This window comes from Kogia breviceps, chromosome 19 (assembly GCF_026419965.1).
Source record: "Kogia breviceps isolate mKogBre1 chromosome 19, mKogBre1 haplotype 1, whole genome shotgun sequence".
NCBI classification, from domain to species: domain Eukaryota; kingdom Metazoa; phylum Chordata; class Mammalia; order Artiodactyla; family Physeteridae; genus Kogia; species Kogia breviceps.
In genome coordinates, this window is record NC_081328.1 from 17,743,739 (window position 1) to 17,756,993 (window position 13,255).

A 13,255-nucleotide genomic window follows, 5' to 3' on the forward strand; every position below is an offset into this window, starting at 1 on the left:
TCTCATTGGTTTGTTTGTTCCGGACCGGAGTGGGGACTTGGCTCTAGTTCCTTGATTGGTTGGCTGTCGGATGCCTACTTTACGTTTACCGGAGTGGGGTCTTGGCTCTAGTTCTTTGATTGGTTAGCTGTCGGATGCCTACTTTACATTTTCGTGTTTTTGTGGTGGGGGGTTGAGTCACATGAGTTATGGTTGGCTAGGGCGACCTTTAAACTCTGGCTTAATCATTCTTATCACCCGCCATACTTGTTTGCTCGAGGTCTTATCCCCCGCCATACTTGTTTGCTCGGAACGGTTTCTGCCCAGGGGGGACATTCCAGTATCTTATTGCCAGCCGAAAAAGCTCAAAGCTCAAAAGTATCGATAGGGAAGTAGGGGTGTACGTATAGTTAAGGCCCTACACCTTCCTCCCTCCCAGCTCACCAAGAACCTAGCCAGAGACCCTCTGTGGACCCTTGGTCACTAGGTGTGCTCCTGGTTGAAACTGTTTCTAAAATAGCTCCCAGCTGGAGAGAGGAAAATAACCCTGACCTCTCTCCGTCCAAAACAACAAGAAAAAACAGCATTTAAGCAGCTGGCTCCGTCCCTGGCAAGGCTACTCACAGAAATGCTTATTCCTTTCGCCTAACTGCAGCAGACTCCACTGATTCGGAGATTACGTGCCATTATTTGGTTGATCGATCAATTGACTGGTTGATGTGACACTCTGAGGTCACTGATGATTCATCCTTGTGCTTTGCTGGGCTTGTGATCAGTCCAAACCCGTGGCCGTCATGTCATCATTTGGGTGACTCTTGAAAATGTGACAATTCCCAGGTCTTCTCTGTCTACCAAACCTCTCCAGGTAAGAAATCATTTCTCCATGAAAGGAATGATTGCATACAAGGCTCCTTGGCTGAAATAATGATACTAAAAAATACCACCACTCCCAAGAATTTAGGCTTCCAACTATGTCTTTGCTCAACAACTGGTTAATGATAATCAGTACCTGTGGCTATTGATTCATTCTCTCGAATTTCCTGTCTTTTTTTCTGTTTTTTTTTTTTTTTTTTTTTTTTTTGCGGTACGCGGGCCTCTCACTGTTGTGGCCTCTCCCGTTGCGGAGCACAGGCTCCGGACGCGCAGGCGCAGCGGCCATGGCTCACGGGCTTAGTTGCTCCGCGGCATGTGGGATCCTCCCGGACCGGGGCACGAACCCGTGTCTCCTGCATCGGCAGGCGGATTCTCAACCACTGCGCCACCAGGGAAGCCCCCTGTCTTTTTTTCTATAAACAGGTTCAGTTTGTAGACCTGCTCCCAGATGAACAAAGCCAGAATCCCCAAATCAGAAGGGGGCACATACAGAGGCCTGAAGCACTCCAAACCTGTCAGGATACTCTTCACTCCACCTCAAATTGATCTGAAGTTTTTGTTTGTTCGTTTGTTTCAAAGGAAGCCAGGAATCCAGTGAAGCAGTTCAAATTGCAATTTAAATTACAGATTTAAAAAAAAATGTATGAGGGCTTCCCTGGTGGCGCAGTGGTTGAGAGTCCGCCTGCCGATGCAGGGGACGCGGGTTCGTGCCCCGGTCCGGGAGGATCCCACGTGCCGCGGAGCGGCTGGGCCCGTGAGCCGTGGCCGCTGCGCCTGCGCGTCCGGAGCCTGTGCTCCGCAAAGGGAGAGGCCACGGCAGTGAGAGGCCCGCGTAACACACACACACACACACACACAAAAAAAAAAAAAAAAAAAAAAAAAAGTTTGAAACTGTTAAACCGGAACGAGGCAGAAACATCCAACAGACTCCCAACTCACTGAATAGACATTTAATTTGGATTCTATCCCTCATGGGAGCAGTCTAAAGACATTTTCTGTTCTTCTACATCTTATCGTCTAGGCACCAGAAGGACACTTTCCAGCCTGACGTAATGAGGAGTGAACTCCTCTCAGGAGAAAGACAGCCATGCCCTGGCGAAGTTTGGAAAAATGATCACCCATGGCCCTTCTTGCTTGAAGTGGGCCTACAGATGGAATTGGGAGCCTGGGAGCTTGAGAGTGTAGTTTGGGCACTGCTGCTAACTCACCATGTGATGCTAGGCAAGTCTCTTCCCTCCCGTTTTGGGTCTGCTTGTTTGGAAAATGAGGGTAAGAAGGTTATGTGGTCCAAAGGGCTCTTGGTAGGCTGAATAATGGCCCCCCAAAAGGTCCACGTCCCAAGGCCTGGAACCTGTGAATATGTTGCTTTTCATGGCAAAAGAGACTTTGAAGATGTGATTAGTTAAGAACCTTGAAACAGAAGGGTTATCCTGGATTATTGGCTGCACCTAATCTAATCTAGCTTAATCTAATTAATCTAATCGAGTCGTTTAAAAATGGAAGAGACAAGCAGGAGAGGATCTGAGTTAGAGGGAGGTGTGACTACAGGAGAAGGTCATTGTCTTTGTGATGTAAGGGCTCAACCCGTCATTCCTGTCTTTGAAAGAGGAAGAGGCCACAAGCCAAGGAACGTGGGTAGCCTGTAGAAGGCGGAAAATGGGAGGAAATGGTTTCTCCTCTAGAGGCTCCAGAAAGGAAGGCAGCCCTGCTGACACCTAGATTTTTTTTTTTTTTTTTGACACCTAGATTTTAAACCAGTGAGACCCATGTCTGATTCTTGGCCTCCTGAACTGTAAGATAATACATCTGTGTTGTTCTAAGCCACTAAGTTTGCCATTTTGTTACGGCAGAGATAGAACACGAAAACAAGGACACTTTCAGCAGCTGTGCACCCTGTTTCTAAAAATTAAAACCCAGCTTTGCTGGGCAACCCTAGCTGAGCGGATGCTTGGGAGGACACATCAGAGGGATGCTCTGTCCCAGCTGCCTCCTGGAGCCTGGCGACTGCAAGCTCCCGGCCCCGGCTTGGTGTGTGTGGCTGGTGTGACTTGTCCCCCTCGCAGGGGGAGTAGTACTGTCATAGCACCTCGAGTCTGAAGGGGCCTCTGGAGATCATCTGTGAAGACACAGGTAAGGTATTATCTTCATACTCAGGTGAGGGAACTGAGCCCAGAGAGGTGCATGATCTCATCCATCAATTCCTTGTGTTAGGGGAGAGAGGGAGAGGGGAGAGGGGAGAGGGGAGAGGGGAGAGGGAGAGATTGGATAGTGAAGCAGGGACCAGACTGCCTGGTCTAGCCAGTGCTTTCTGTGCACTTGTGCATGAGGAGGGAGGTACAAACCATATTAGGTCTTTCTTCGTGGCTCTGGGGATGACTTTGAGTCGGGAGTGGCGGGGGAAAGTAAAAGATTAGACCACAGGAACTGGCCCTGCGGAATTAGCAAGATGCTGTGAGGATGAGGGTTCTGCAGGAACAGGAAGCTCTCTCTTGCCACACGGGGGCTTGAAAGGGCGTGCCCCATCCCCAGCAGAGGGCACCTCCCCGCCTCCTCTCCCACATGCACATGCTCTCAGGAGCTGTGGGGAGCAAGGCAGAAGTAGGTCAGTTTGATGGGGGCAAGGAGGTGGGCTACAGAGACGGTCGGGAAAGGCAGGGGTGTGGCAGGGGGCCATGCTGGGGCAGGTGTCCAGCCTGAATCCACTGGCCGGGTCAGGAGGAGCCAGGACGGAGGACGGAACAGCACAGGGGCGTGAAGGCCTCCCCTAAGGTTTGCAGGTCTGCATGGTGCGCTCTGCCTCCCTGTCTGCATGCCACGTGCCTGCGGTCCAGCGCAGTGCCATTCAGACCTTGGGCTGTGACCCATCCGTGGGGTGGGGGAGCCATTCTCAAGGTTGTGATCAACAGTGGTTTTTTTTTGTTTTTTTTTTGCGGTACGCAGGTCTCTCCACTGTCGTGGCTTCTCCCGTTGCGGAGCACAGGCTCCGGACGCGCAGGCTCAGCGGCCATGGCTCACAGGCGCAGCCACTCCGCGGCACGTGGGACCTTCCCGGACCGGGGCACGAACCCGTGTCCCCGGCATCGGCAGGCAGACTCTCAACCACTGCGCCACCAGGGAAGCCCTCAACAGTGTTTAAAGATGTGGGATAGAATAGAATAGAATACAGAGCTAACATGTTTTGTAAAGGTAAGTAATGCATAAACGATGTCATCTAATTATCTATCACCCACCTATCTATCCACCTATCAATCAATCATTATCTATCTATCATTTATCTATCTATCTATCCATCTATCTACCTATTCGTCCTGTGGTTTATGACCTGGCAGGTCTGGCTCTTTCCTAAAGTCTTGGGGAGCAAGAGTGCGGGGGAAGGGCACAGATGACTCAGCCATTTCCACAAGACCAGCTTTTAATATGACTGTGGTTGGAAGCACAAATAAATAAACGCCAGAGAAAATGGAAAAACCAAACCTCAGAACATCAAAACCCAAATTCAGAAAACGAAATGAAACAGATCTCCGACAGACAGACAAACGAACAAAAAAGCCCCCCGAAGAAACAGAATCGGACTGTGCAAGCCGTGTCACAGGGAGAGCAGGACGACGTGGGCACCGCGGCTGAGTCCCCGGGGCTGCTGCGGAGGGGAGGGGGCGTGGCCCTGATCCCCCTGTGTGCCGGCTTGGGGAGGTGGGGGAGGGCTTTGTGGGCAGGTGAAGAAACCTTCACAAACTACACAAGGACCGGACGTCATCGAGTTCTAAGGTTTCCCTCTTGATCGTGCAGGTGTGATTCCAGCGTGGCCTCGTGGTGACTTTGGGGCTGGAACCTGGTCCCCCTGCACAGCCGCAGAGGGACTGCTGGAAACCGCACGGAGGAGGGTCAAGTACAGAGACACAAGTGGAGGCGGTGCCGTGAGGACTCAGAGCATGCAGTTGCTTTTTACATCTGGCAGTGAGATGTGATGGCAGGTCGGTTCTCGGCCAGTTCCAGAGCGTGGCTCACTTCTCCTAAGAGGGACGGATACGCGGCAGCAGGGCCTGAGGAGGCGTCGTGCCAGACGAGGCTGGAGTGAAGTTTCGACAGAGAGTTTGCTGTGTGTGCATAGGGGGCTCTTGCTTCTTTCCGTCGGTCGGCAGGGGCCATCCCACCTGAGCCTGCCGTCCCCCGTTCTGGTCCTGGGCCTCAAGGTCAGTCTGGGGGGGTGCCGGGCGGTCGGAGGGCTGTCAGCAGGCAATCTCCTCCAAGGTGCCCAGGGCCGTCTGCAGGGGCACGTTCACACTGTGGCTGATGTTTTCGGAGTGGTTTGGCATCGGGTCGCAAGTGCTCTGGTGGGAAGGGGAAAGTGGGCATTGATGCCTATCCAGCAAAAGTTCATCACGATGCCCCCGGGCAGCCCAGCCCAGGCCCCGGGAACCACGCTGCCCACTGTGGGCCCTCCCGGGGCACGGCTGCTCCGCCCCAGACATCTCACGTGCTGGCTTGCCACCTTGGAGCGTGAGGCTGAAGGGGCCTCATCGCCTTTAGAATCCTCTCCATTCTCCACCTAGGCACCCACCCCCCCGCACCCACAGAGTGGGGATGGGGCTTAGCGACTGGTTTGACCCTCTCTCTAGCGGTCCCCTGATGTGTCACCTGAAGCTGCATCTCGGTGGCATGTAGCTTTGGAGCTTGGATGGCCCATCCTACCCTTGCCCTTGGGGCCTCTGTTGGGTCAGCCTGGGCTGGAGGAGGGGTGGCCTGTGGCCAAGCCCGGGGCAGGGGGTGCCAATCGCTGAGGCCAAGCAGTGGAGGCCCCTGACAGCTAGAACCCTGAGCCCTGATCACAGCTGCCCGAAGGACCTTTACGTTAGGCTGGCCCCAGGGAAGAGCTGTCTTGGGTCCCTGAGCAGGGTGGGGCTGAGAGAGCTTTGAGTTTTCCAGGTGATTCCCAGGCTGCGGATGGCTGGAGGCTGGGAGGGATGGGGGCAGAATTCTGTGCCAAGAATGCGGGGGAGATTGCATGAGGATGAGGCTGGGGGAGGGGCAGGGAGCCTGCATTTGCTCAGGGCTCATTATAAATGAGGCAAAGCTCATGGCTTTTACAGGCCTGGCCTCACTTAATCTGATGGCACCCCCTGAAGCCCCAGTGATTTAGCAGATGGTCAGAAAGGGAAGTAACGAGCCCCCAGGCACACACGGCTGGGAAGCGGGGACCTGGGATCCAGACAGGTAGCTGAGTCCAGAGCCTGCCCTCCTTCCACACTGCCCTCTCCTCAACAGAAGCCGTCTTCTGTTCAAGCAGGGGCTGCAGGGACCCGAGAGAATCAAAGTGAGGTTTTTAGCCTGGGAGATGGGTAGAGAAATAGTGTCTGGAACAGAAGTGGGAACCCAAACAGGAGGAGGGGGCTGGGATCCGTTTGGCATGTTATGATTTTAAGGGGGCAAGTGGCCACTGAATGGGGTGGTCTCTTGGGGCCGGGGTGCTGACTTGGAGAAAGCCAGCGATACCTGCAACCTTCAGTGGAGGCCGGGGTCCAGGAGCAGACTGAGTTAGGGAAGGAGAATGAGTGGCGTAAGAGGTGCTGCCCCTCTCTGGCTCGAGGAATGAGAGGCAGGGTAGGACAGTGGTTAGGGAGGCTTTGTGCCCAGCTCTGACACCCCCCTGCAGTGTAACCCTGGTCTCTGAGCCGCAACGGCCTCGTGCACAGAATGGAGATAAAAACAGACCTTCCTCTAAGGTGACTGTCGGGTTGAGATGGCGTGGCGCTCTTAAGGCACTTAGCACAGTGCCTGACGTGCACCAGGCATACGATCGTTAGCAGTTCTAATGGGTATTATTGCCACTACTAAATTCACAGGGCCGCACACCCTATGTCCTCTTCAAAATGGGGTAGAGTACCAGGGACATTCCTGCTTGTATCCTGGCCCCCTGCAGAATAAGGGAGTGGGCCTAGGCAGAGCCTCTCCGGTTCTCCCAAGGCATGAGAAGAGGGGCGTGGCCTCTGGCCTGGGAGAAGCTGGATCGGTCCAGGCAGAAGCATCTCCCGGTCTCCGCTGCATCCACGGCTTACTACTGGGCTCTGGGGTGAGTCTCAGAGAGAGGCTCAAGGCTCAGCTGGAGTGTCCTTGGATTTGGGAGCTGCTGAGTGTCACGTGGTGCACACGGAAAGGTGTGCAACAGAGCACGGTCCGCCCTCCGGCCCCACCCGGCCCCCACATCTGGGTTCACACGGCCTGTATGTGCCGGAGGAACTAACCAACCTGCAAACCCCGGGCTGCCCTTACCACATTCTCATCGTGGCTCCCTTCCTCCTCTTCTTTGCCAAGCAGGTCTAATAGCTTCTCTTTGATCAGCTGCAAGAAAGGCAGGAAGGGGGTGGTCAGGCCAGAAGAATGGCGCCAAGGTAGAGAGAGAGAGAGACCTCCCTCCACGTGGCTGGGCTGGGGCCCCTACCCAATCTTTGGGCTGAGATGGGATTTTGGAGCAGGAGCTAGAGCTTGGAGGGGGTCACGGGAGGGCCTGGTCTCCCAGTGTGGCTGGTTCCTTGTCTGTCCTGGGGGGACAGAATTACTCATCACTTTTGAGGCCTGACAACTCCACAGTTCACAAGATTGGGATACACTTGACTTCTTCACATTTTAGTCTTAGCAAGAAAGGGTAATTACTAAATATGTTCCCTGGTGCGATTCAATTTCTGTGATTTTGTATACCTTTTCACAAAAATGAGTAAACAAGGCAGAATGAAATCTGGCCACGGGACCCGGTTTGGGAACAAGGTCACCATGCGGAGAGGCAGGACGTGGCACTCTAGAGGCCCCTGGTCACCGGTGCCTGCCGGCTCCCCGCAGTGACTCCCAGCGGCTTTTGGCCATCGCCAGCCCCCCCCTGGGATGCAGGCCACTGCTCTGCAGGCCCCGTTTGCTAGGCTGAGACTCAGGTGGTCCTGGGGACGGTGTTGGGCCTGGACTTCCCCGAGGGATTCTGGAGTCCCGGGGCTGGGGGGAGGGAGGCAGTAGCAAGGCTGACGTGCACCCGGAGCGCTCGGTGACTGAAGCCACTGTTTGTTGTGTGAGAAGCTTTCAGAGGCTCTGTCCAGCTGGCCCCCGAGGGTGACAACTCCCGGACTGTTAGCGGCCGGGAGCGGCAGGGGTGCCCTCGCTCTTCGTGCTCAGCACTGACGAGCAGTGCAGGAGTGCTCCTTCCCGAAACCTGCCTGGGCCGCGGAGGGCGCGGCTCGGGTGATGCGCCACCAGGAGGGCAGGTGTGTGCGTGTGTGCGTGAGGTGTGCGTGCGGCGTGCATTTGTGAGCAGTGTGTGTGAGCACGGTATAACTGTGTGTGAGATATGTGTGTGGAGTGTGTGGTGTATGTGTGTGCAGATGTTGCGTGTGAGTGGTGTGTGTGTGCACGTTGTGTGCGTGTGGTGTACGTGTATTTGTGAGTAGTACGTGAGTGTGGTATACGTGTGTGCATACGTGGTGTGTGAGTGCGGTGTAACTGTGTGTGATGTGTGTGTATGGCACGTGTGTGAGTGGTGTGTGTGGAGTGTGTGTGGTATATGTGAGTGCATACGTGGTGTGTGAGTGTAACTGTGTGTGATGTGTGTGTATGGCACGTGTGTGAGTGGTGTGTGTGGTATATGTGTGTGCATATGTGGTGTGTGAGTGTGGTAGGCAGTGTGAGTGGGAGGGTGCAGACACACCCACGTCTGAAGCCCCCAGCAGCGGGAGGGCTCAGGGCTGTGGCCTCAGCACAATTTCATCCTCTTCTTCTCATCCTTTCTGCTCCCTCCCTGTGAGTGTAGACAGCCCTGAGGATAGGCCTGTGGCTTCTGTCTCTCTTACATCCATCCCTCCCTCAGTGCCTAGGAGGTGGTGATAGACAATATCCTTGCACAGGGAGGAGAAGGTGGCCCTGGGGCAAGAGAGGCCGTGCTCTGCCCCCATCCATGCTTTGCTTCTGGACGTCGGGGCAGGATGAGGGCGCCAGGTCATTCCCCCACGAGCGATCCCCAATCTTACCTCATAAATATAATCAAAGAGCTCTAGTATTGTAAGGATACTAGCACCAATAAACAATCCCATCTGACCACCAATATCACCTGGAGAGAGAGAGAGAGAAGACAAAGACTTGGCTTTCCTGACAGCGCTTCCGGAAGGGGCAAACAGACTGCGAACTCGGAAACCAGGCTTTCTGAATGGGTTCCCCTTCCCGGGGGGCCTGGGCCTGGTAGCTGGGAGGCTGGGCCCTTGACGCATCCCTCCCTCACTGCACAGCTCTGAGAGCTGGTGGGTTTGGTTTTCAGCACCCGTGGGGACGAGAACTAACCTGGACGCTTTCGGGGGGGAGGGGGGGCCTGGAATAGACCTCGTGGGCTGACAGGCGTGTTCAGTTCCGTTCAGAACCACACTGGTGGGGCTCAGGTTTGGCTCTGGGCTGGGAACAGACGAGGTGCGTGTGGTCCTTGGCCTGGGCGAGGACACAGTCTAGCTTGAGACGTGTGTCAGGTGCCCTGAGTGGGGGTCTCGGGAACAGTAACACGAGAGACACCCCCCAATCATGACAGGGGCTTTGGGGCCACCTTGGGGCCCCTCTCACCCTTGGGATAAGGCCGTAGGAAGCATCTGCCTGTCTCCCCACCGAAACGTAAACGTTCAGTTTGGTCTCTTTCTAGAGTAGAGGTCCTTGCTCTGGATGTTGGGCCCCGCCCACCAAAGTCTTTCTAGACTGGTCTTCGGATCCCCCTGCGTCAGACTCTTGGGATACTTGTAATCAGTGTCGATGCCTGCACCTACCTGAGGTCTACACAATCTGCATCTCTGGGGTTGGGGTCTGGAGGTCAGGATTTTAAAGTGCCCGGGTGGTTCTCTGGCCCAAGGAAAGCTTGAGAACCGCTTTCCTGTGGGAGCTCCCAGTGGCTGGAGGCCCCCTGAATTGAATGCAATCCATTGTGTGTGCACCTGGGCATTTGCAGAGGGAGAGTCCGTATTTCAGAAGGTATTATCAGATTCTCAAGGGGGTTCTGATCCCCCTCAAAGCCCCAAGTGCTTCGTTCCAGAGGCAGTGTGGTAGAGCAGGGGGCTCTGAGGTTGTGAGCTTGGAGGGGGGCCACCAGTTAGCTGTGCGGCTTTGATAAGCCCTGACCTTCTCAGGAGCTTTGCCTTCCGGGGACATTTGGTGGTGGAGGTGGTTGGTTGCAGGGGGGGATGGTTGGAGGAGATGAACCGTGAAGTCCCAGCAGCTGCTGGGCTGGGCTGGGCTGGGGAGAGCAGGTGCTGTTGGGGGTGAATATACCGTCCTCCTGGAGAGTCCAGGCCGACCTCTTGGTCTGAGAACTTTCAGGTGAGTACCTCTGCCTACTCCTCCCCTGATTACGGCTGGAGAAGCCCAACCAACACATCCCCAGGCGAACAAGCCGTGACGACGGGGAGGCGGCCCTTCCTGGGGGGACCTGGTTTGGGGCTCAACGTGGCTCCCCTTCACTCCTCTCCTGCCCCTCCGCCCCGTCTAATATCCTCAGTGGAGGCTTATCGGGGAGCGTGCACGAAGCCCGTGCACGTCAGGAGCGGGGTGTGTGTGAGCGGTGTGGCGGAGCGTGGCGTATGGGCCTGGGTGCGCCGTGCGTGAATGCGTGTGGGATAGACGCAGGCGATACGTCTGGCCACCGACAGCTTTACACGGTCGGCAAGCCACGTCTAGGGTAGCTAGACGAATGTGTCCAAATGTGGCTTTGTGGCAGTGTGGCTGAGTGAGCATGTGTGAGCATGTGCAGGTGTGTGCACGTACGTCTCTGCAGCCGCGTGGCTTGCGTGTGGGTCTGTGAGGGTGTGTTCACCGCGGGAGGGGTGCGCTGTGTGCAGCGGGGGGAGGGGAGGGATGGGCCCGATTGGGTGCCGTGGTCCACGGTTGGCGACTAGCGCTTGCTGTCCTCATGGGAGGTACAGACGGCAGCATGATTTTCATGGCTGGCTATTCTCGGTGGGAACAAGATGCTGGGAAAACGCTCTCTTATATCTGCTTCAGGGACCAGCTACCTCTCCTGACAGATTCTGGGCTCAGGCCCTCGTCACTGCGTGTGTGTGTGTGTGTGTGTGTGTGTGTGTGTGTGTGTGTGTGTGTGTGTGTCTGAGTGTGACTGTGAGCCTATGTAGGGGAGGGGAGGGAAGGGGAGGAGGCGTGTGTGTGTGTGTGTGTGTGTGTGTGTGTGTGTGTCTGAGTGTGACTGTGAGCCTATGGAGGGGAGGGGAGGGAAGGGGAGGAGGCATGTCCTTGGTGTTCTTTAGGAAATAAAGGTGGCAGGAGCAGGGCTCTACCACCAGCTCAGGGCATGAAGCCCTTTGGCCACAGGCCCTTTGGCCACAACAATCTCCAAGGCCTAGGTGATGACCACCTTAGCCCAGCGGGCACCCCACTGTGGCCCAGTTCCCCAGCCTCCTGGGAGAGGAACAGATACGCTCAGACGGTGCCGCAGGGTAGGCCCCTGGGTCCCTGGCATGGTGTCTGTCCAGGTGCCAGAAACTACTATTTATGGACCTCCCGTGGGCTGGGGCTTTTCCACATTTAACCATCTCGGCAAACTCACAGAGTGAGTTTTATTAGACCCATTTTACAGATGAGAAACCTGAGGTTCAGTGAAGCCACCTGCCCATGTTCTCCCAGTTGGTGTGTAGCGGCCCATGGCTTGCTCTCCCCTTGTACTTCCAGGTAGAAGGCGTATGCCTCCCTGCCCTCACTCAGGATGCTATTCTCACCTGATTCAGTTCACAGAGACAAGAGCTATTTTTCCTCGAAGCCGCAGACACCAGATCCTTTCTGGAGAGTGAGTGGGAGTTGGGGGATATGTCCAGAGCAGGTCTTTTTAACTGTGCGCCCGCAGGGGTCTTGGGAGTTTTTTGTGGTTTTTTTGCGGTACGCGGGCCTCTCACTGCCGCGGCCTCTCCCGTTGCGGAGCACAGGCTCAGCGGCCATGGCTTACGGGCCCAGCTGCTCCGCGGCATGTGGGATCTTCCCGGACCGGGGCACGAACCCGTGTCCCCTGCATCGGCAGGCGGACTCTCAACCACTGCGCCACCAGGGAAGCCCGGGTCTTGTGAGTTTTACGCTGGGCTGGGACTGTGTTGAAATTAACTTCCTGCATCATCATGTGCCTTCGGGCCCAGGGGAGCTGGCCCTAGGGTGGGGTGGCAGTCAGGTTTGTAGATTTCTGGGGATGCATGGCCCTTCTGTTGTGTTTGACGAAGGGCTCTCAGTGCACGGGGCACCAGGGACTTCTCAATGCAGCAAAATTGCTTTCCAGTGGGGGCTCCATGGGGGACCCTCCCTGTGCCCACTGCCTGGGACTACCTACAGCTCAGCCCTCCCTCCACTTGACAACTCTTTCTTCCTGTCATGGCCCCAGGGCCTTGACTCCAATCTGGGGGCAGAAGACCGTAGAATCCCAAGAGGATGGTGCAGGAAAGGCCCCGAGAGAGCGTCTAGCTCACCTACTTCATTGTGTTGATGGGGGAACTGAGGCCTAGACTGGGACCTGAACTGGGCCTAGCACCTCCAGTACGTGGAGTTCTTCCCATTCTGGGGCAGGAGCAGTGCAAAGGGAAGAGAGAGTAAGCCGCCCACCAGCCCATCCCCATGAGACGTGGACATGTGTGCGACACTCTGACTTACCAAGTAAGGCAGCAACTTCGTACGCCTTCTTCTGTTCAATGGTCTCATAATTGAGAGCCTCAAAAAATATATCCAGAACGAGGATGTTCTCTCTGTGGAGGAAACGTCCAGTGTCACACGTGGTGAGAAGCATCAGGATCCACGGCGATCATCGAATCCAATCTTCCCACAGACACACGGGGACACTGAGGCCCAGGGAAGTGGAAAACTGGCCCCGAGTCAGAGCTGGTTGGTGGCACAGCTGGGGCTTGAACCTGACATCCGGACCCCCAGCTCAGCGCTCTTCATGGGCCTGGGGGCGTATATCAGCCGTCCCCTTGGCCCCTTATTGCTAACGCCCCTCTCTCTCTGCACCCTTTCCAGGAAACCTGCCTGGCCTCCAGGTCCCTGTGCTCCCAGAGGGTCTGCCTGGGCCCTTACGTGCAGGTGGGCTCAGCACTCTCTTGACAAGGCTTGCTCGCCTGCCCCCCGCTGACCTCCCCTGCCCACTCTGGAGAGGCCCCCAGTTCTTACTGGGATTGATAGCAAGCTTCTCCTAGCGGGGGCCCTACCCCGGAGGGCCAGGTCAGCTGCAGGGACCAGGGAGGGTTTTTAGGGAGAAAACCCACACCTGGTTGCAGGTTTTCTGATGGAAGCACCCCGGTTCCCTTTCGCTCTTTTGGGCAGACGTGTGCGTGAGACACACCTAGGCAGGAGAAGTCATTACGGCCGGCACAATGTCTGCGACAGAGGGGCCTGGCACCTCCTGCCAGTTTCC

The 13,255-nt window shown here is 55.9% G+C and overlaps 1 protein-coding gene across 3 annotated transcripts in view; it reads right to left on the bottom strand.

Annotated features, from left to right (window-relative positions):
* Positions 1-4,246: 4,246 nt before the first annotated feature.
* The window catches only part of ASIC2 (acid sensing ion channel subunit 2), a 930,101-nt gene continuing 921,092 nt past the window's right edge, over positions 4,247-13,255 (bottom strand). For all 3 annotated transcript variants that reach the window (XM_067021778.1, XM_059047863.2, XM_059047862.2), the window contains 4 exons: positions 12,499-12,590; positions 8,856-8,935; positions 7,120-7,188; positions 4,247-5,180 (listed from right to left, as the gene is read on the bottom strand). In XM_067021778.1, coding sequence (XP_066877879.1) covers positions 5,079-5,180; positions 7,120-7,188; positions 8,856-8,935; positions 12,499-12,590 — 343 coding nt within the window. In that variant the 3' untranslated portion in view covers positions 4,247-5,078. The remainder of the gene's footprint in view (positions 5,181-7,119; positions 7,189-8,855; positions 8,936-12,498; positions 12,591-13,255) is intronic.